This window comes from Amyelois transitella, chromosome 9 (assembly GCF_032362555.1).
Source record: "Amyelois transitella isolate CPQ chromosome 9, ilAmyTran1.1, whole genome shotgun sequence".
In the NCBI taxonomy this organism is placed as follows: Eukaryota; Metazoa; Arthropoda; class Insecta; order Lepidoptera; family Pyralidae; genus Amyelois; species Amyelois transitella.
In genome coordinates, this window is record NC_083512.1 from 4,995,648 (window position 1) to 5,019,591 (window position 23,944).

The following is a 23,944-nucleotide window of genomic DNA, read 5'->3' on the forward strand; positions in this document are numbered from 1 at the left end:
AAAATAATTTTATAGGAAAGTAGACTTATGCTGGGAGCTGTCTGCAAAATTATTTAAACTCCAAGCTTATGGTCTACTACAAACTACAAAAGACAATGATAGAAAATGCAATCGAAAGTATGCAATGATAAGTGAGATAATAAAAAACGTTATTCTTTCTCACTGGAGATAAGATATAGTTCTGACACTATACTTTAGATATGTATTACACATACACTAAATGTTACAGCCGTTAAACATTCTTTAACGCTTGTGACGTTTATTTATAGAGAGATATATTTATTGTATACCTATGTTTGACAAAAATAAATGAATAATTAATATAAGATTTAATAGATTTTAGAAAAACATGCAATATATACGATCCTATAACATGTGAAGTAATAAAGTAATAAAAAAATGTAAGTACATTTGACATTATACACTTGGTAATTTACATATTTATGGGTATTGTGTTCAATTTGCTTCAAACGAACAAATACTCTACAAAAAATATAATAAACTGCTTTGTTATAAAACAGTTAACAATATATTTTTACATACCTATATGAAGAACAAACGTAGGACTTAACAAAGTGTTGCAAATGTTGATTGCGAAACGAATTTCCTTGTTGCAAGTAGAAAAATAAAGACAAAATGTTATGACGTTTAGGTATGTAACACGAAAGGCTTTTGTTATGTTTTTATTATGATTTTGCTTTGTTTTACTGGATTGATGCAAATACTGAATTAACAACGGGACTTAGAATTTCGCGCCGGTGCTAAATTCCATGGTGTGTGGAACAGACTCATATATACATATGCCAAGTTCTTGTTCAAAAATCTTTGATTTTTCTTTCTCCTCCTGGCTTTAATCCCGATTACATCTCTTTGTTCTTGTTAAAAAAATAAATCTAATATTTTGTAATATGCATAAAACACAGTGAAACAAACTTATGACCTATTGTAATGTTTATACATGTGACGTAGATCAACGTTAAGATGCGGTTTACCACAAAAGTTTAATTATTAGCTTACATTACATCCCAGCGCTGCCATATTAATTGTGGTTTCTAGAGGCTTCTAGGGGTAAAAAATAATTCTGAGTACAATCTTCATCCTCTTGACAGTCCTGGTTGTGTGCTCACACTCTAAGAAGGAGTCAGCCTGAGACCGCGATCGTAGATTTTATAAATCAAGTTCAAAAACTAAAAGCTAATAAAATAAATAATCTAGATCTAAATAGCTGAAAGGGCCATTCAGTCTTTTCAAGACTGTTAGCTCTGTCTACCCCGCAAGGGATATAGATGTGACCATATGTATGTACGTTTGTAGATCTAAATGTAAAAAAATATCATTTGAACTACTAATATACTATATCACTAAACATTCATATTGGAAATATTTAAATAGTGGACTAGATCCCGCTTCACGACCACACTGAAACTCGACACTGTGATAATATAATCTTGTTCCGTCATTAACTCAACAAATACATTCGCAGCATCCAGTGAAGAGGATGTTCTATGATCGTCACGGCATTTGTATTCAATAATGAGTATAATATATGTATTATGTTTAATGGTGAAGTTAGTAGTGGGAGTGATTGGTGAAAATAAACTCAGTTCACCTAATATAGTGTTCATAATAGCGGACGATTTGGTGAGTAAAATATAAATATTTATGCACTGACAAAGTATCTATGTACTGCCAAAACCTGTTTCCGGATATATAAATGTAGAATTAATGTAGAGCAGGTTCTGATACGAGAAGGAACTACTTTTTCCTCTTGTAATTGACTTTGTAAGTATTATAATAACTACCAAAATTATGTTTGTAAGTTTTTAAATAGAATATGGTACTGTTGACTACTCTTGGGTGGACTTCAATGGAAACCCTATTAGCTAAATTAAACAAGAGTTTAATTTAGCTTTTTAGTTTTACCTTGTTAGCTAAATTAATGAACGAGGAAAAGTTTAACTTTAGGCTAGCTAACTAGTAAGAAAATGGTGTTCTCGTTGGTATATAAAGTAAAAAACCGTCCTTATATTATAAGTACCTACTCAGGTACACGCAAAAATAAAAATGTGAGATTTAAACTTAGTCATTTATTTATGTAAGTTTAGTTGACGGTAAAAAAGAAAACCGCATATTGAGGCAATGTGCAGGTTTTAAAAAACTGAATGTGTAATTATGATCCAATATGGGTTAAGTTCCCCTGCAATGGTTGCGGAGGTCAGATGGAAGTCGCTTCGTGTAAAAACCTGACTCACCCAATCCGGGGTTATGGTCGTAAAGGCGCAATCCGGGCAATCTCCAAATAGGTGAGGATGTAACCGGGCCTAACACCAGAGCAAGAAAAGTAAAGGCAGAAAACAAACAAATAGAGGTATTTATTCTTGTTATTTAGAAATTCGAACAGATACCGGTAAGTACCAAAATTGCAGGGTTGGGACGACGTCAGTTTCCACGGCTCGGATCAGATCCCGACGCCCAACATCGACCTGCTGGCGTATACGGGGGTCGCCCTGCAGCGGTATTACTCCCACGCCGTGTGCTCGCCGTCGCGGGCCGCCCTCCTCACGGGGAAATTTGGACATAAGCTTGGTGATGTATCATTTTGTAAAAAATGGCTTTATCAAGACTTCGCGTGCCGGGCAAGATTTACCATGCAGACTCAAAAATATCCATACCTAAGCGAATATTTGAAAAAAATTCTTTTATAAGAACACTTTTATTTTTATTTTCACGTGATTTGCAACTTATTGTCATTCTTATTCTTATCCGATACAGGTATGCAAGGTTATCCTTTGACTAATGGTGAAGATCGGGGTTTGCCTATAACTGAAAAAATACTTTCGCAATATTTAAAAGAACTTGGTTATACTACCCATTTGGTAGGCAAATGGCACTCGGGCAGTTCACGGAAAAAATATCTGCCCACTGAACGAGGATTTGATAGCTACTTCGGACACATATGCGGCTACATAGACTACTATGAGTACGTGCTAGAGGAAACGGTATGTTTACGTCAAATGTTTATTAAAATATTGTTCAGAGCCTCTCCTTATGAACTTGTCACTAAACTACTTCAAAATATGTTAGAAAATGGAATTAAAAAAAATAACAATATGAAGTAAATTCAGTTTTCTTGCAATGATAAACAATTTTATTCGTAATATTATATTCATCTTTATAAACTACATGGCGAAATAATTTCAGTGGGAATCAGGACAAGTGTCTGGAATGTGTCTGTATAGAAACACCACACCAGCATGGGACGTCGAAGGCTACATCACTGACGTGTATACAAAAGAAGCCGTTTCAAGTAAGAGTAAAAAAAAACTTAGTAGTTCTTAGCATCTTTAATTAATTAAGAAAAAAATTAAAGTACTTTTTAATAGTTGTATTTTTCGTCGGAAAAATACAACTATTATACATGTAAATGTTTTTTTTATTTCTAGTAATAAAAGATCACGACACATCCAAACCATTGTTCTTGACCGTCGCTCACAATGCGCCTCATTCGGGGAACGATCCGGCATTAATGCAGGCCCCGCCCCAAGATGTGAGGGCCATGCGTCACGTAGAACTGCCGGAAAGACGAATTTTAGCAGGTTAGACATTAGGCATATATCCATCCCTACTTGTATCTCAATTTTATTAACGCAATAATCTGTGTGCCTGTTGCGAAAGTGCAACAACGCTTTTAATGAAATTGTTTACAAATAGCTTTTAATAGGTATAGTGAATTATCCGATTCCAACATAGGCATAGGGTTTTTTTTTAAATACCTAAGTTAAGTATAAAACGGTCGGCGGTATGGGCAAAAGCTTGTTCATTCACTTGCAAGCTTACGGAATAAAAGACTATAATTTCGGCTGCATTAGGTAGCAGGTAGATAATAAGAGTACATACATACATACATACATACATAAAATCACGCCTCTTTCCCGGAGGGGTAGGCAGAGACTACCTCTTTCCACTTGCCACGATCTCTGCATACTTCTTTCGCTTCGTCCACATTCATAACTCTCTTCATACAAGCTCGGCGGTTTCGGGTACTTTTGACCTGACCCTTTACCAGGACGTCCTTAATTTGATCAAGATACGTTCGTCTAGGTCTTCCCACTCCGACCTTTCCCTCCACACTCTCCTTGTATATCTGCTTAGTCAACCTGCTTTCATTCATCCTCTCCACATGACCGAACCATCTTAACATACCCTTTTCTATTCCTGTAACTACATCTTCTTTCACATCACAACATTCCCTTATCACGCTGTTCCTTATCCTGTCACTCAATTTCACACCCATCATACTCCTTAACGCTCTCATTTCCACTGCATTTATTCTGCTTTCATGCTTCTTTTGCCATACCCAACTTTCACTCCCATACATTAATGTCGGGACCAACACGCCCCTGTGCACAGCCAGTCGAGCCTTTTTGGATAGTTTCTGACTGCTCATAAAGGCATGCAAAGCTCCATTCACCATGTTCCCCGCGTTCACTCTCCTTTCAATATCACTATCATACTTGCCATCTGATGTAAACTTTGATCCTAGATATACAAACTCTTTCACTTGCTCCACTTTTTCTCCTCCAATCAAAATATTACATGCTGTCATTTCTTTCTCCATTTCAAAAACCAGTGTTTTAGTTTTACTTACGTTCACTTTCATTCCTTTCTCTTTTAAAGCTTCATGCATACAGTTTACCATCTCCTGTAACTCCTCCGCTGATGACGCCAGTATAACCTGATCGTCGGCATAGAGCAGACATTTGACGAGTAACTCATTCATCCTTAATCCACTTTTAGACTCTTTCAAATCTGTCAAACAGCTATCCATAAATAGGTTGAACAGCCACGGTGACGCAACACATCCTTGCCTAACGCCTTTCTCAATCTTAAACCACTCAGTGTGCGCTCCGTTTATCCTGACACAAGCACTCGAATCCTCATATAAGGATTTCAGTGCTCGTATTAAGAGACTGCTCACCCCATGCATAGAAAGTGCTGACCACAATTCATTCCTCTCAACTCTGTCATAGGCCTTTTCCAGATCTACGAATGTGCAATAGACTTTTTGACTCTTGGCCAAAAACTTTTCGGCTATGCACCGCAAGGAAAAGACCTGATCAGTACATCCCATTCCCTTTCGAAATCCCGCTTGAGCATCCCATATTTTGTCATCAGTTTCATTCCTGACTCTATTAATCAATACCTTAGCATACAATTTGCCGACGACGCTAAGCAGGCTTATACCACGATAATTTTTGCAGTCCAGCTGTGACCCTTTTCCTTTGTAAAGTGGCACGATAACAGCCTTACACCAATCTTTTGGTACTCGGCCGCTTCTCCAACACAAATTGAAAAGGCAGTACAACTGACTAGCTACTACGCCTTTTCCTGCTTTAAGCATCTCGACCGACACTCTATCACACCCAGCAGCCTTTCCCGCTTTCATACTCTTAAGTGCTTCCACAATTTCGAACATTTCAATTTCGCCTTCCATCTCATTCTCTTTTTCTTCGCTATAGCAGAAATCTTTCTTATTTCCTTCCTTTTTTTCAAATAAACTTTCAAAATAGTCCTTCCATATCTTTAGTACACATTCTTCTCCTTTCACAACGCTACCATCCTGGCATCTGATCCTAGTCAGCTCTCTGGTTATAGTATTTCCTCGGGCTGACCTTACGGATTTCCAGAATACTTTCAGATTTGACTGAAAGTCTTCTGATAGCCTTTTATCAAAATCCTCTTTATACTCTTCTTTCTTTCTAATCACAGCTTTCTTAACCAAATCTTTCATTTTCTTATATTCCTTACGTGCTTCATTCACATCTTCATCTATAACCTCTTGCATTCTTAAGTTAGCTTTTGCTGCTAACAAATCCAGCCAAGAGTACATGATGTCTTTAATATCTCTTGTGTGATGTTTTTTATAAATCTCCTACATAAACAAATACCTATAACGCATTTGAAAAAAAAACTGTCTACAGACATACTCTCATTTTCAGCAATGATCAAAAAACTCGATGAAAGTGTCGGTGACATTATGGACGCATTGCACGAAAAAGAAATGTTGCAAAATACTATAATTGTGTTTGTGTCGGACAATGGGGGCATGACCTCTGGAGACTCCTTAAATTATGGATCCAATTGGCCCTTGAGAGGGATTAAAATGAGTCCTTTTGAAGGAGGTATCAGAGTCACTGGACTAATATGGACCTCGACGTTAAACCATCATGTGTGGAATGGCTGCATGCATGCAGTAGATTGGCTTCCTACTTTAATGAAAGCAATAGGAGCTGATGTGCCAACAGATATAGACGGGATTGATCTTTGGAATCAAATTTTATCAAATGAAAACACTACTAGAAGTAATATATTTGATATATATGATCACACTGGACATTCCACAGTTATATCAGGAGAATTCAAATTAGTAACTGGTAATGTTAACTTGGAGTATAGCAATTATCAGGGAGATGGTTTGAGAGGTATAATTGGCAGTGGAATTTCTTACGAAAATTCTATTAAAAATAGTAAGATGTACTCAATTTTAGAGCAAATTGGTAAACCCTTCAATATAAGTGACATTTATTTAAGAAATAATCTTAAAATTGATTGTAAAGGGAAAATACGAGATAGTAAAACTGTTTGTTATCCTCAAAATGGTAAGAACTTAATTATTACTCAAACATACGTCATCTTACATGGAAAATATATTTTTTAAAACTATTTTAAATTTCAGGTAAAGCGTGTCTTTTCAACATAGTGGATGATCCGTGCGAGACAATGGACTTATCTGAAAAATATCCAGATACTTTAAAACGTTTGACAGACATACTACAAGTAGAAGTAGATAAGAGAGTACATCGCCCAGTTCCTCCGTATAGAGATCCAAGAGGATTACCCAAGTTATTCAATTATACGTGGACTATGTTTGCGGATTACTTTTGATTTTTTTACGCAATAATAGTGTACTTATTAGATAAGTGGCATGAAGTTTGTAAGAAATGTGATACACATATTGTATAGCTAGTTCATTTTATCAAGAAAACAGATTACTTATTTTGATCTCGACATTTTTAGTCTCCGAACCCCTATAAAGATAACAGTACGAGGTTGCAGTATGCAGCCCCCCTAGTGAGGGCGATGCGTCACGTCTGCAGTGGCCGATCTTTGCAGCTAACGATAATTTATGAGGCTATTATCCTTTAAAATTGAATTTTGTTACAATAGAAAACGTGTTTAAGCGTGGTTTTCCAGGTGAACATTTCTTAGAAGTTATAGGTAGGTTCAGTTGGACGACATGGATTATATATTATTTTAAGTCTTTAGGAATTAATAGTGAAAGCTGTAATATTTTCATTTTAAAGTACGCAAAAAGGAGGTATGAGATATTTTCAAGAGAGGCTCTTGAAAAAGATACAGAGCAGAACACCATAATTACATTTGTTTCGTATAATGGGGGCATGACCTCTGGCGTAACGATGAATTATGTATCTAATTGGCCTTTGCGGGGACTGAAAATGTCCCTTTTTCATGCAGGTATTATGAATCGCCGCTGTTTATTGATCTTATTTGTACATCATTTTGTAATCAAAGGTTACATAAACTAAAGGAGAACCTGATATTTATTATTTACCTGTTATAAAATTTAAAAGATCATTTCCTTCTGCCTTTCAAACGAAAAAAATAACTCCGGGGGACTTATTGCCACGTGAATTAAGAAAGGTACCCTTACAAAAAAATTGTTTAATTAAATATGAATTACTAGATAAAAATTATATATATAACGTAAAAGTCATTGAAAAAAATCATAATTAAACATTGTTTTTCAGAATTTTCACAAGGATGACATTTCTGTGTCCATTACTGCACAGTTTAAAATAAACTAGGTATATAATCTACTACTCTTTTTCGTGTGTTATTTGTTGTAGCCTAAACCAAGTTGTACTCTAAACCATTGCGTTTCGGAGCCTTCGGAGCGGAGAATCAGCTTAAAAATACCAGTAGAAAATATTTCAATAAATTACATCATACCAAAGCATCATACTGTGAAATATTTATAAAGATTGATGTAAAGTACCTACAGTGTTAGCGAGTTCGGCTTTGATGTGATTAATAATTCCTGGAGTTCTGAACGTAAGTACGTTTTCAACTAACTGTGGAGTTCATAAATTAATAACATATGCTACAGGTGAAACCAACCTGAAATAATTTTTGCTCTAATCTTTTTGTTGATAAGATACAACATCTTGTATCTCTTTTTGATAATTTTTACAAAATAATATAGTAATACATAGATGTAAGAAGAAAAAAGTAAAAAAATGGCCTACTGGGAATTCGCCATCATAAGGAAAATTGCTACTCGTATACATGCATATTATGTTCAAAATATTCATTAATAATTTAGTGTTTATTAAAAAGAAGTATTTTAGGTATCTCATGTTTGCGTATTCCCGGTTGCACTCTGCGCCACAATACTTCGGGGTCGGCACCGATATAAGTATTTCTTTTCACATTGCCGGCCTGTAGCAGCTTTAGCTTTAAGGCCATGTCACGCACGTCTTTGTATTATATATCGGGTTCACAAAACAATTGGTGACTATGATTGCGCCTACATAGAAAATCAATAATCAGGGGAGTTACTTGCGTATTCAACAGGGATATAGAATCTTCATAAACAAACCACAACGTGAACCTTGAATTTTACTGAGTATGACGTAAGTACGACACTTCTCGTTCACATCCAATTTCAATACGCATGTTTGATGAACCGGTTCAAACATATCCTCTTACAGACATCTTACAGCTTTCTAGTATCGTTCTATTTGATACCTGAGTAGGCATGATACAATTATAGGTACCTACAGAGGGAATTTGGGAGGTATCAAATACAAGGAATAACTTATTTTCAGCAATATCGAAAATATTTGACGAAAGCTGTGTTCAAAAATTATTCAAGTGTACTTCAAACAGTTAGTTAGGTCTACATTCATTCATGTTTTTTAATGTAAACAATGTGCATTCGTCCACGATTTAGATTTAAGAGATCTATATTTGTAAATTGACGTCCGATGAAAATGCTGCAGTGTAGTTTGTTCCGCCGCTTCTTCTACACATGCGCTTTTGGAGGGGTAGTAGTTATAATTAGATTTAAGTTATGTGACGTCAATAAGTGATAACTTGTATCTAATTTTGAAAATAAAACTATTCTATTCTGTTCTAGTAAATCAAATAAATATTTCTTAAGTATCATTTTAACACAGTGAGTTTCTGGCAGTAGTTTGTACTTGAAAGAGTAACTAATCTAGTATTTAATTCAGCAAACCTTGGTTTCTGAAGCAGCTTATAGTGCAACGCGAAATGAGACTTGTAGGTATTTCGCACCGTTTTATTAATTTTTGCACAGGAAAAATAAGCTGAGAAATGTAGGATTTTCTCGTAAATATTGCATTGTATTAACACGGACATGAGTTGGTTTTATTTTTAAATGTGTATTTATCCAGGGTGTCACCCTGTTTCAGTCCTCAAACTATTTACTTCGACATTATTTTAAAACAGTATTTAATTGTCATAGTCCGTCTAATGCGAAGACAACAACAGACCCTTTTGGATCATTATTACCTCGTTATTGTTCTGAAGTATCAACAGCAAACACAATTAGGTCTCCCTATTGGCGATTATTTAGGAGATATAAATGACGCCGTCTGAACATTCAAAGACGTTATGCATGCTAATGTTCTCTTTTCGTCTTCACATCTTTTGTATCTGTTTACAGTTTTATATAACCGCACAAGCAGATAATCTCTGCAATGAGCATAAATTTGTGTGATAAGGGGATTTCTGAATAGTTTACAAACATAAAACTTCGAAACTTTAACAGTCTTAAACAATACAAAGTGGGTATTTCAACAAAGGTAGGTAGGTAGGGTAGTGCAAGGGAGTAGTGATTAGTGCTTTTCTTCATACCCGAGCACATAAAAAGCAGGTCAGAAGCAGCGCAGTTTAATAGCGGGCCTGTACCAAGCTGTTATACTAACTTAAAATAAATTCTTCGAACACATCATATCAAATTGCAACGCGTCCCCGCGTTCGAACTGCTCTGCGGCCTCATCGTAATGTAAAGACTTTGAAGAGTTTCTTGTATTACAACTTGATGCAGGCTCTCTTTTAAAACAGCACTGCTTCTGACCTGCTATTGATGTGCTCGGGCCTTAAGTGACGGGTCAGCTATAGCCTCAAAGTCTCACGCGTCCAGCAGGATAGTCAATCATCACTCGAATTCCCCATTCGAATCCATGCTCGGTAGGCGTAACCTGAAATAACACTTGTTTTGGTAGATATTTTGTTAACTTATGATTGGTGTAATAGAAACATAGGTAAATTACAAAATCTTGCACGAAATTTTTTGTTGACGTTAATATTTTTGAATACAAACGAAGTTTCATTTTATTTCAAGCTGTGTTTTATCCTATGGTCAGCTATAGAGCCTATTGACCCAAAGTTTCACAAAGCGTCCAGTAGGATAGTCAACAATCACTCGGACCTCCCTATTCGACTTTACGTTCGTCGTAAACTGCAAGACTGTGGGCTGTATAAATTTTCGCTCATCCCCTTATTTTGGAGGGTATTTTGTTGGCTTAGGACCGGTGAACCGACTCACAAAGACGAACGTTTTTTAAATTGTATGTCCTGCCTGTTGCATTTTGAAATAACACCTTTATATTATGGATAGGTACAAGGTAGACGGATAAGTTATCTATGAAAATTACTCGACGAAAATGAGTCACTTTTTTATAAAATAAACTATTATTTGATGAAAAATATTTAATTACGTGAATTCATGAAAATTATTTCAGTAATGGCCGTATTGCAGTTATATCGCAATCATAAAAGTCATACTTTTCAGTAAACAGGCAATTTAGGCAACTGATTAATATTCCTTTGAAAGAAGGCTTTGCCTTTAAAAAAACATCAGGCAATTTTTCATACACTAAACTCCGTAATAGACGAGTTGGAAAGTCTAAGCATCTCATATACCTAAAACAAATATCGTTAATTTCAGGCCAACATACTGACAGTAAGACACTGAAAACTGAACCCCACGATCCTTCACTAACTTTGCCAAGGAAAGGAAATATATTGAAATAGGAGAGGAACAGAAGTATTTTATAAGCAAATCCAATATCATAATGTATATGGTTAGTAATTTCTGAAATTCATCACGCATCAATACCTATGTCACTCTACGGCTATATCGCTGATATTATTGCTTGGTAATATTGCTATCATTCCTAATATCGGTTTAATTAAATTGTTAGGTGGCTTTGTGGTCAAAGATATAAAGAAAAGTATATACATTTATCACGTCTTTATCCCTTACAGGGAAGTAGAGCCACTGGTCTTGAAAGGGCTGTAAGGCCACATTCAGCTGCTTGGGTAAATACAGAAATTGAGTTTACTAGCAAGGCTAAACCTATAAAAATCGGTTTTTTTAAAGTAAATTGGATAACCATCACTATCTGTGACTAAATCTCCAAGCCATAACGCGACTTAACGCGGTTTACAAGTATTTTTGAGATTATTGGCTCTGTCTTATAACGAATGGAGATGGGGATACAAGTACGTGTGTATGTATGTGTATGCACAATTCGAATTGATGCTTCATTTTATTTGTGTATTTCTTTTTTATTTTCGAATTTTCTATGTACTGTATGAAATATAAAATTTATTAGTATTTCTATCATTCTTCGTATTACTGTGAATCTGAAAAAGAAAACCATTTCATTAGATATTCTGCTGAGGAAGCGGAGAGGGTCGCCGAGGATTAGGAAAGGACGTTTGCACATTATGAATAATTAATTTCACGTCAAAATAATTATTCAGTAGGTCATTTCGAGCATATAACGAAATAAGAGAAAATGTTTTATCTTTTTTATTTCATTTTATAAATTTTATTTTATCTTGTTTTTTTAACTTCAGGTTTTATTACAAATATACCAATGCCACTTAGTTCCCACTTTGTGCAACTAAGTGTAACTAAGTATATAATATACTAACTATAACTAAGTATAAGATATACCTACTTAAATCTCGGTGATAAATAGATAGTCATGTGAAAAATTCGTCAAACATTTCTTAACGTTGGAACAAATTTACCGCGGTGATCATAGCAACATTTCTATTAATTTTGTGGGCTAGACTTAGAGATTATTGACATTTTGTGTTTATCAACTATGGTATGGTATAGCTTTCACAGTGATCTGGTAGCGAAGAAAAAATACTGTGAGCCATCTGTTTCACTTCCCGTGCAGATTGTAAAAGTCAATCAAGGGATAGGGCTAATAAACTTGGGATTTTTCTTTCAGGCTAGCAACGTCTCAGCACTAAGCAGTATAGCTGAACGTGGGATTACAGTATATTCAAAATTGTTCTGGCTGTGTCTACACCATAAGGGATACCGACGTGATTGTATGTACCTATTATGTATGGATTACCGAATGACGAAATATTCCACAGAGATTTTTTCAGCGCTTTATGGAAACACTATTCGAGAATATATTTTTTTACCGCCCTGACACTCAGTTTGTAGCCCATTTCTTAATACAAAATGCCAAATGTTTACTTAAAGTTAAAAAGAGTTAAAATATATATTTTATAACCAAACTATTAAAACATCTTCCCAAGTAGTAAAATTTGTGACGGAGTTACTGAGTCAGTTTGCGGCAGTCGTGAAGAGTTACTTATTCGTTCATTTGTATTCAGTCCGCGACCACAGGAACCACCCTTCTGCGTAGCCTTATCTGAACCACGACAGCTGTTTTCTATTCGCTTTGAGGAGTTTATGAAAAATAATGAAAAGAAATTTATCAGAATACACGCACAAGCTAAACGAGTGTTAAATTTTGTTTTACCTTTGTTTTTCCGTAATGACTGATAGTAATTTTTTATAATATAAATATTTTTTTTATTTTTTTTTTAATGTAGGTACATAAATACATCATATTACACAAAATAGCGGTTGTTAATTATTTCTAGGAAAAACATATCTAGTAATATTATGTCAATTACAATAAGTAAATAAGGACACTTTAATGTAAGCAATGTACTAATTAAAATATTGATTTAGATTTACTACAAACTGCTTGCAACCAATAATATCTACGCTTATTATGTAAAAATTACGTGTAGATGTTACGAAAATAATTGCCACCAACCATCCAGCAGATGTTTGGCAGACGCAATGCAACGTTCCATTCACGCGTACAAATGTAGCGAATTTATAAAATTCTTTTAAGCGGATTCTCCATTTGCATAACTGCTAATGCCCTTTAAAAGCGAACGTGTTAGGGAAGTTTCGAAAAATGTTTGCGCAAAGCCGTGAGCCGGCGCGCTGTTTGAGTTCCCGAAAAGTTTTTATTACCGCCACACCGTCATTTTCCCGTACAGTGAGCGCCTGATTTCCCTAAGCAAAATTGTTTTATGTTACTGAACGCTGCATAACATTCCGTTTAACTAATTTTAGTAGAATACTAGCTATGTTGCATGATCCTGAGCATTGAAGCTCAGTGGCGAAGGGTGTAGGAGAACACGCCAGGATGTGAGAGTAAAATTTGTGTTACAAATATGTGAAAAAAAAAAATACTATTTCTTAAAGTTTTTGGCTCAAGCAACCTAAGAAAATGAGCCAAAGCCTCGAGTCTTTTCTGTTCAGACTGCACCTCTAAAACAATAACATTACCTTGCCAAATGGGTCATCAAATGGAAGACAGATTGATGGATCGCCATTTGCCACCTCTAGCTGACTCATTGAAAGGATATTACTATGCTTTACGCTCGGTATAACCTAAGGGTGGTCGCCTATTTGAGACTTTTGTTGTTCTTGTTTCTGGTATAGAATTGTTAGTTCATAGTGTTTAATTAAAATTAATAAAATCAGGTAGTTTTGTGCGGTTAAAAGAATTCACGTATACATAAAAAGTAAAGATTTAACAATGTTGTGAGTTATCTAAGAGTGTAGGTTATTAGACATCGAGACAGTGGGATTATAAATATTGATTGTATAAGTTACTTTGGTTATGAATAGTGAAATTATTGGAACGAAATTATGAGGTGAATTGGATGGAATAAAAGTGACATAATGGAATACTAACCTCACAGAACAAAGAGATTTGCATAAGAAGCAGCACGATAATTCGAGATAACAGATATAAAATATTTTCATTTCAATTTTATTTTTTAATAGAAAGACCAACAACAACTTAAAATAGTCAAATGGAATACAGTTATCCAGCAAAAAAACCAATTAAAGGTTAACGCAATTAAAAAACAGAATAGGTAACTAAAGTTGAAAATTTAAAAGCTTTGAATCTTAATTGCAACAGAAACTATGAGGAAAAAACATATCGCTGGAAAATGATACCAAAGAAACGATCATTTGCATAATCAATAAGATAAAAATAATGATGAGAATGTCTGTAATAACTGCGTAGCCTTATTATGTTTCAGAGTAAACAAAAATAAGCGAGAAGTAGGCGAAGCGTGCTCACACGTGTCGGGACCATTATTTAATCTGTGGGTTTGGGAATTGGGGTTAAAATACCTAAGCAAATATGTTCTTACCTCTAGAAACTTAAGTTTGAATTTGAAACAGCCGGATATTATTCCTAAATTATTATTTTTTTAATTTATACCACCATTTTGACCGATCTTTTTCATCCTCAGTTGTTATGTGTGCACCATTGGCCATATGTCTCTGGCACATACATATATCCATAAATTATATTTCTATTGTTATATTTAAATGTAAGTACCCAGCACATGTTTCGTAAATAGGTCAAAATAACGTCTTTGTTGCAAACAAAACAGTATAAGGCGGGCGACATGTAACATTGTTTGTTTAGGCGCAGATACATCGCTTATCCAAACATGCGAGGAAAATGATGTTTTCTCTTTTGATGCTCCACTTCTAACAATGCTTCCTCCAAAATCTGAAAGCAGAGCATCTTGTGTTAATTTTCGCGAAAAATCATTCAACAATGCTACCTAGGAGTATCTGGTCAAGTGCTACCTATAATATAATGCCTTAAGCTGTCACTATCTCTTATTCTTAATTCATCTAGCTAAATGTGTCTTTACCCCGCAAGAGATAAATAAATGACATGTGTGTTTATAATTAAAAAGAAAGTTCAAATAATAGGCAAAAGACAATTAAATGACGGAACATCAGGGAACTGGGAACAAAGCATGTTCGTTTCGACCTCAATTGAAAAGTACTGAAAAACGCAGTAGGAAAAGGATTAATCTGTTATTTGCGGATGTCTGTCATGTTTGTGAAGCTCGCTGATGGATGTTTGTCTGTCTGTCTACGGCAGGTCGGGTACTAATTGAAGAGTCGGACCGGGGCGTTTGGAAAACTAAACACAAAACAAAGGGTGGGCATAGGTTTTTTTTAAGCCCGTTACAAGTCTTGGCAACAAAGGGCAGAGAAGTGAATTGCTATTGTTTGCCAAATGATCTTTAAAGTTGTTTAGACCATTACTTAAGTATTTTAGTTTACACATAATATATTAAAATTACTTTATTTGCTACTAGTATACTCAAATTTGATTGAATTGACGTCAGTCCAATGTGTTGGGTTTTAAACCGTATCATGTTTTATTCTTTTACAGAAATATCTTTACCCTTCTACCCTTATTCATGGCGGACATGCTGTCACCGTGATAACATTTTGTGTGTTTGTCTGAATGTAAAGGTAACCTCGCCCTACTTTTCTGTAAAAACAAATGTTTCATTCATCAATTTAATAATACATACGTAAGACGAATAAATAATAGTGCTACATTGGATGCGTATTGGCGTAAATAATTTTAATATAAAGCGTTAAAATATTTACAACGCATTTTGATATTTAATTTTTTTCTTGAAAAACCTTAATATTTATACTTCTTTACACATTTACGAAATACTAACTAGACATGATCACAGCCTTAAGAAATCCACTGTTTCTTCTTTCTAAAATAACATTTCCATACGAGTTAGTTTTGTATTAATATGTTAACGATATGATTACATTGCTATGAAACATTGGCAAATTAGGGGAATCTTATTATTTTTATCCAGGATTATAAATAATTGATTTCTGCAATAATGTTACATTTCCGTAGAAAAATGTTTTTATTATACAAACTTATAGAATCCTTAAACAAAGTCACTTTCCTTAAAAATGATACTGAAAAATTGCAGTCTTCCTAGCAGTAAACAGTAAACCGGTCTGGATCTAACTTCTCCCCTGCCCGTCCATAAATTTTGAATATATAATTATGACAAGGTTCCGAAAAAATCTCATCTCACCATTACAAGATATAGCAGAACAGCATTTCAGCATTGTAAAAAAGAAATACATCATTACACATAGTTATTCGTACGCATGTATCTAAGTACGACAAAAATTCTGCCATTACTATGAATACGAATCCCGCAAATTGTATTACCACGAAAACGCGTAATACCTATTTGTACCTACCAACCAATAAGCTATATGCTTTTGCATTGTTAAGGCGCTACATTCAGATTACATGTACCTCGATGCGGGCGAGAGGCTCACCCCGCGCGGGGCTCACCCCCGACCACGCTTACCCCGCTAGATCGCCGCTGCACCGTAGCCGCTGGCGCGTGACCTCACGTAACCCGAATAAAGTTTGCGAATGCAATGGAGTCCGCATCAGAATATTTTATTGTTTTTGATACAATAAAATAATTTTACAAAAAAACATACATATATTAAATTACATTATAAGCAATGATATAGTTGCGGATGTATGCAAAAATTTTGTATAAAATGAATAAGTTTGTAATGGTTTTAAAAAAACTACTCGTAATTACTTATTCGATTTCGTTCAATCAAAGGTAATTTACATAGTAATGTATATCATATATTTTTAGGGTTCCGTAGCCAAATGGCTACGGAACCTATGGTTTTCTATATATGGTTTTCTATCTTGGGTTGTCGTTGATGTCGGCGTCGGAATAATGCCATGACTATCTAAGTCCATAATATCAACTGTCGACTCCACACCATCCGCACTTCTCTGTTCGGACATTGTCAACGACGATATCGGAGACAATTTATTTTTCCTAAAAATTAATAACAATCAAATAATGGGATAATGACTGTGATCGTGCCAAATGAAGAAAGCGAAGAAAAATAAACTCTGCGACGTCTTGCTGAGGAGATACCCTGAATAATACAGTTACCTAGGAGTAAGTACCTATAGAAAAAGACAGAACAATCATCCAGTAAAAAGTACTGTTTCCGTAGGCAAAGACCAGGGCAACAACTAGTGACAGTATAACCGACGGCGGCGGAGCTGTTGTTTGTTGTTGTTTTATCTATCTATCTACCTACTGCCGCCCCGCCACAAGCCGGTATCAAATGAAATATTTTTCACCTTCAGTGTTTGCGGAGAAAATCTCATAGGCATCTATATGTCTATCTATTAGTAAGTGTAATTAGTACCCACCATCTTAATTGTCCCATATGGGAAGCTCTTTCAAGGTTTTTTTTTAACATGCTAACATTTAACATGCTATCATGACGTAAAATTATACACCTATTTACACTAAACGAAACAAAAAAACTGTATTAAAAACTAACCTAAACTATCTATAATAGGTATATTTTAGAAAGTACCAAAAAAAAAAAGTATCAAAATCCACGATCCTAAATACCTACGTAATATCACCCCGTCCGGCGGAAAAGCGACGCGTAAGATTCAGAGATCAACGACACAATTCAATAAGCTGAGCTGACAATTATGTACAGAAATAAATTCAAACAAAATGAATGTGGGAAATTAAATACTTCGCAGAATATTTTTCAACGACGCTCGGAGCGATTGGCACAGGTCCTGCGTCGGAGAATGTGATCCGCGGAGTGAAGGCACGCTTACAAAGGATAGCGCTTTATCCCACCCGGTCGTGTAGGAATGAGACAGAGATAAAGTGTCAACACTCTACTGTCCAGTACTATTGTCGCAACAATTTTAATTCCTGTTTTCATCTATTTAGTTTAATTACGTCTAAACAAAACATCCAATCGAAATTTCATCTTCCAGAAGTTATTATTTTTTAATGATCTTCAATTTGGTACAAAATTCAAATTTTAAATCCTTATAGTTTGAGATAAATAATCGAAATCTAGACTTGTGTTCCTGAATTTTTTTGATCGAGGATTTTTGTTCCAATCGTGTTTTCATCTTCCACAAATATAATTGAATATATTTACTTTCATATCCAAAAATATTGAAACGATGCAAGTTATATTTTATGAGAAAAAACCAAGTGAAAATGACCCAAAATCTATGATGTATCGCCTTAAGCACGAATATTAGTTCCATAATTACAGTACCGTATTAAGGATCCATTTAGTCAGTCAATAGCTGTTTTCAGTCAGTTCAACAAAGGCCTTCGTACTACTATTATGTGCGTTGCTATTATCTACCACTAATGCATCACTAATGATGATTTGAAATAGATATGATCACTAACAGCTTATCACTATTTAGCTGGTATTTAGTGTTTAATTTGAGAAAGATTGTTGGATATAAACATATTTAATTTATTCTCAAAACAAAATTCGTGTAAATTGTTTAAGTAATCGATTTCAAAGGCATTATTTTTTAAATTCAGATATGATATTCAATTCAATTCAATTTTCTTTTTCTGAATTTGACAATTCTTAGACGTGGGATGACTCCAATATATTTACCAAATTCAGAATTTACTGTGGCGTGCGATGGTTGTGTGAGTAATTTAATATTGTTACTATTGGTACTATTTTAAGGTCCGTATACTATATTCTGAACCGTGGAACTCCAAAGTGATTCATCTCACCTAGGTATTCCACGGTAATTTTTTGTACCCCTGGTTCACCTAGAACATACAACAACAAAGTTTGCAATCGGAAATGCACTACGGTATGAAACAGAGTTTACATTGATTTTATTCAAAATTACACTCATGTGAAAACGACAGTTAATTTTAGCACAACAGTGAGTGTCCTCGTCGTAATTAATCAAAACACTGGCTGACGCCTGCAGTTATGAAATTGGTGTAGGATTCACAGCTGTAAGGAGCGCCTCGTCTACTCCCAAATTGAATTCTATAGTGTTACTAGTGCCACGATCCGTTTGACGAGGGTAACATTCTTATTAACTTTAGCCGAAAAGGTAATATTAACCTTCTAGGTAAACACTCGATATTCATGACAACAATTTTTCTTTTTATTGAGCAAGCTTTATAAGACGACACTGCACACTTCGGTATCGCAGTTTTTTACCTATACCTTCACGGCCTAAGTATATTATTTTAACATTATTTTGACGAATGAAAGATGTGGAAATGTCAAAGAAATGCAATAGAATACTTGTCTATAACATGTTTCAGCCTAATTTGTTTCAGTTATAATACGTTTTCATAGAAATCTATAAGGAAATTCCAATGTAGAAAATTAGTGAATCTAGATTTTAATTAATATAGATTCTAAAAACAAAAACACATTTTAGTATAGTACTCATAATTTTCTACTCATGAACTTTTTGGTATAGCGATTCTATCCATTAGAAGATTTCTAGAATAGAATAATTTCAGCGATTCTTAATAATGAATAATCGCTAATAAAAAAGCGTCTCGTTCCCATATAGAAACAAATCTTCATAGATCAAGCTAAACAACATTGAAGTACCGAAAGCAAATTAGCTTGTACAGTCAACTGCATATGAAGTTACCTTACATGCAACTCTATGACGCGGTTATAGAGGCGAACTTGCAGTAAATGTTGGTAGGTTGTAATATGCAAGCATAAGACCAACTTGTGTTTCGAGATTTTAGTGAAGTTGAAAGCCAAAGGTTCAGGTTCTCGATCAAAGCTATTCAGACAGACGAAGCATAACGTAAGCTTGCGACTGACGTTGCGTATAATTTCACAGTCAAAACTTGTTCTGCCAAGATATTTCTAGGAGCATTGACTGCAAATGGGTTTTCGGTAATGTAGTTGTAATAGTTGTTTTGATAGAAGCAAGTATCGAATTTTCTTGACGCTTGTTGATTAAGATTGCAATATTTGCCTAGATATTTCGTGATATTAATATACTACTTTGGTCTATTTTTCTATTTAGTTTACTTCATTTAAGGTATCTTCTTGTTTCATTGTATTTCTTGCCGTAATAAAATGTACCTACATTGTAATTATATAAAAAGAAGGTGAAATTTGGCGAGCTAGTAAAGCAAAACTTTGAAGTTATATTTTTGAAGTATATGGTTGGTAACTAAGAGACCAATAGTACTTATATTGTAAGATAGTTGAGTTGATAGTTCCAAAAACTTTCGGTTTAAGCAAGAGGTTTATTCTGCACAATATTGATTGGAATCACGATGCGCCAAAATGGGATTACTTATGACAATAAAATTCATGTATCTTAGTAGGATACAGCGTCCGGAACGTAAGTTGATCTACGTGCAGTTCATGTTAATAGTAAAAACGATGCGGTAAGGCAAACATACGGCTGCCGATTAGTGCACTATATGAAATGATATCGACTATTGAGGTTAACTGGATTTACATAAAAAATATAGATGAATACTTTCTCGACTGATAAAAAATTAAGCACTTATATTTTCATTATGCAGCGCAGCTGCCAGCAAAAGGAGAGCAACATCGTTGTCAAATGAGGTTTACTGGTTTACAAAAAATAATAGATGTGTGCTTACTCGAATGTCAAAAAATGCAGCGTGTGCTGGCAAAAGAAAAGCAACATCGTCGTCAAATTGAGTTACCGAGTTCACCAAGCTCCCGGTCTAGTACAGTTTTACTTTGACGGCGTTTGAATAGCAAAGTAGAAGCGTTTCTCAAATTGAGGACGTCAGAAACTTTTCGCATAGCTTAGAATGTACCGAAAATTACCTTAAAAACAGGATAAATAACTCCCAATTGCAGATGGGTTATGCGCATAGTTAAAAAAATTCATATTTCAATATGGAGCAGCTACAATACTTCCTACTTGTTTTTTCAAAGTTTATAATTACCTACCTTTATTTTATAAGTCAGTTTCAATATCTATTCATAAAGTTAAAATGCCGTGTGGTTTTCAGCACTGTAGGATAGGACTACTCCATCTTTTTCCCATGGGAGATCCATGGCGTCCGTCGGTAAAAGGTGACTAAGGAAACTGGCACATTCATCAAGTTCAGCTTTTATCATGATCCAATATATGTTGGTTGCAATGGTTGCGAAGATCAGGCTGGAGTTGCTACGTGTATAAACCTGACTTACCCAATCCAGGATCATGGCCAGAAGTCGCACCTTGCTCTCCTTTCTATAGAGATATAGTAGGTATAGTATAGGTTAAGTAAATATCACATAAATTTTAAATCAGTGATTCTGAGAAAATGCCATAAAATTACGACGTAAATGTAACCAAGTTTTACACTGCACATTATTAGTGAATGTAATTATAATGATGATTGATATGCAGACGTTCGCTCCATATTACGTGGTCGGATCTGTGGTTTGATCAGACAGTCAAAGCCAGGATCCAATAATAGTGCTTAATTAAAGCAGTGTTTGGGAGCTGTGTGTGAGCTATATCTCAGTGCATGTTAGTGAATAAACATTAAACGAGATCTGTAATACGTTTGGTAAACGATTTCATTCATTCCGCTATAAATTAGATATATTATCCAGGTTATATAACTACTTAATCTATTTTATCAAACATAGGAACTCGGACTTTGAAGCGTTTTCACCAAGTTTAACGTTAATCTTGTGTATCATTGCTAACTAGTCAACTTATTTTGGAAAATTTATTTACTAAAGCTCTTATATATGCATAGCATAGCATACAAGTTGTCAATAATCGCACACCGATTTGTAGCATAAAGTTGAAAATAACAGACCATTCCGTCTATTTGACTACATCAAAGTCGAACTTGCATCACAAAGCGAAGCCCGATATTGCCGTAAATAAATAGTTCGGTCCATGAAAAGTTAAACCAATTTGCGAAGCGTCCTTGCCATACTCGGAAGCGATGCCAACAAGAGGTGTTAAACTTTTAATTAGTTCGACAACTTCGGAAGAAGCATTAAGGCTTCTTGTTGGCTACAGTTCGACATTCGACCACTTGTTTTTTGGTTTGTTACGTAATCAAAGCTAATTGTTTCAGGCGTTCGCTCTTTAGTTTTTGCTCGTTGAACTTCGTACTTAATATTTATTAAACGCGACTGAGTTTAAATTAAAATAGAGTTTTATTGGGTAACGAAGAAAATAATAATTTAAGTTTTTAATTGAGAATGACAGAGAGCATGAAAATCAGAATTATGCTAATTCTCTTTTACGTATTTCATACTCTTTTACGAAATTGAATCAAACTCAACCTTCTTTCTGAAATATAATTTCAGAAACTACAATTCGATTAATTTACAGTGTCTTCAGTATCTTAATTCGTGCATCCTCCTATTTAGGTAAGTAATGTTATGTGACATTTACTCAAAAAGACCTATACGTGTATCGTGTAAGATTTTGGAGACAAATAACATCTGAAATTGAACAGGCAGAATACGGGATACAATATTGGAAATGGTGAGGATCGAAAAGTGAGAAACATTTAAAAAGATTTTTGGAAAATATTCAGTCAGCAGCTGTTGCGCGTTAGATATCTGGAATTTAAATTCAGCTTGCAGTGAAAATGGTGCATACGTAGGAGAATGTGAGGAATGCTAGTACTCGAAATGCGACATAGCAGATAACTTTAAGCAAACTTGTGTGTCAATTTGTTTTTATTTACAAACCTATATATGAATTTAGTTTATCGAAGTACTAGCTTTAACCTGCTGATTTCACCCGTGCTTATTTAGAGGCACCCAGAAAAGATTACAGGTTTTTCGTAAAACCCACGGAAACCAAGTATAGTTTTTATCAGGATGAAAGGTACCCTATACCCAGACTCATTATACATACTTATAAGCGAGATTACAAGAATACTGGTACAATAGATATTCGCGTGAAGAGGTAATAAACAAACAAACCTACTTTCGCATTAACATTGACAATCATCTGCATTTAATTGAGCCACGACACTAGATGAACAATGATTCTGAATTTTATTGCCCCATGAAACATGTGTGTAGGCCACTTTTAAGGTTTATTCTAGTATATTGTTTTGCAGTACAAAGCTGATAAGAAGTAATTATTGTGCTGTACAATGTAGATAAAGTATGGCAAATATTATGTAATACTCACTTGCTTTAATAATTTAGGTAGGTAGCAATAATTTAGGTACTCTATTGGTAATAATGGCAAATATTATGTAATACTCACTTGCTTTAATAATTTAGGTAGGTAGCAATAATTTAGGTACTCTATTGGTAATATTCTAATTCAAAATAACATTACCTACGGAATAATTTTCGGCTATTTCGAAATTAGAATATTTGAACTGAATTAATTTCTAATATTAATGTTTGGTAGTACAAAATGGAAACCATCTACTTTATTGTTTGTAAAGTTTGTTTATTTGCAATAAAAAATACTTAACTACGTAGATATATTATTTTAAAAAAATCTCTCCATAACTCAATTGCTTTTGTGCTTATTTTAGATTTATGTGGTCCACTCGCAAGTATGAGTACCGATATCACAGAATTATTCCTACAGAGTGTATTGTGCTTTGGCGAAATGGTAATTTTATACGATACAGACAACGATCATTGCTTCTCGTTACGATACCGAAACGAAACCAAGATTCCCTGGTACATTTATTATTTATAGATATATGATTCTTTTGCCCGCGACTTCGTCCGCGTGGTGGTGGTAGTGTCTCAATATAAAGCTTCGTTGTTATATATTGGTACTATCCCTCTCCCCCACTGTCTGTCTGTCTGGTACGCTTTCAC

The 23,944-nt window shown here is 34.7% G+C and overlaps 1 protein-coding gene across 3 annotated transcripts; it reads left to right on the top strand.

Annotated features, from left to right (window-relative positions):
- Positions 1-232: 232 nt before the first annotated feature.
- Positions 233-8,255, top strand: LOC106134720 (arylsulfatase B). Of its 3 annotated transcripts, XM_013334832.2 has the most exons (8): positions 233-401; positions 1,484-1,641; positions 2,427-2,586; positions 2,773-2,999; positions 3,202-3,307; positions 3,444-3,596; positions 6,000-6,659; positions 6,737-8,254. In XM_013334832.2, the coding sequence occupies exons 2-8, from the start codon at positions 1,534-1,536 to the stop codon at positions 6,943-6,945; spliced, it is 1,623 nt and encodes a 540-aa protein (XP_013190286.2). In that variant the 5' UTR covers positions 233-401; positions 1,484-1,533; the 3' UTR covers positions 6,946-8,254. The 3 variants fall into 3 exon arrangements, with proteins under 3 accessions (XP_013190286.2, XP_060801820.1, XP_060801819.1); XM_060945837.1 differs by lacking the exon at positions 1,484-1,641 and having other exon boundaries at positions 6,737-8,255; XM_060945836.1 differs by lacking the exon at positions 233-401 and having other exon boundaries at positions 442-1,641.
- Positions 8,256-23,944: the final 15,689 nt, after the last annotated feature.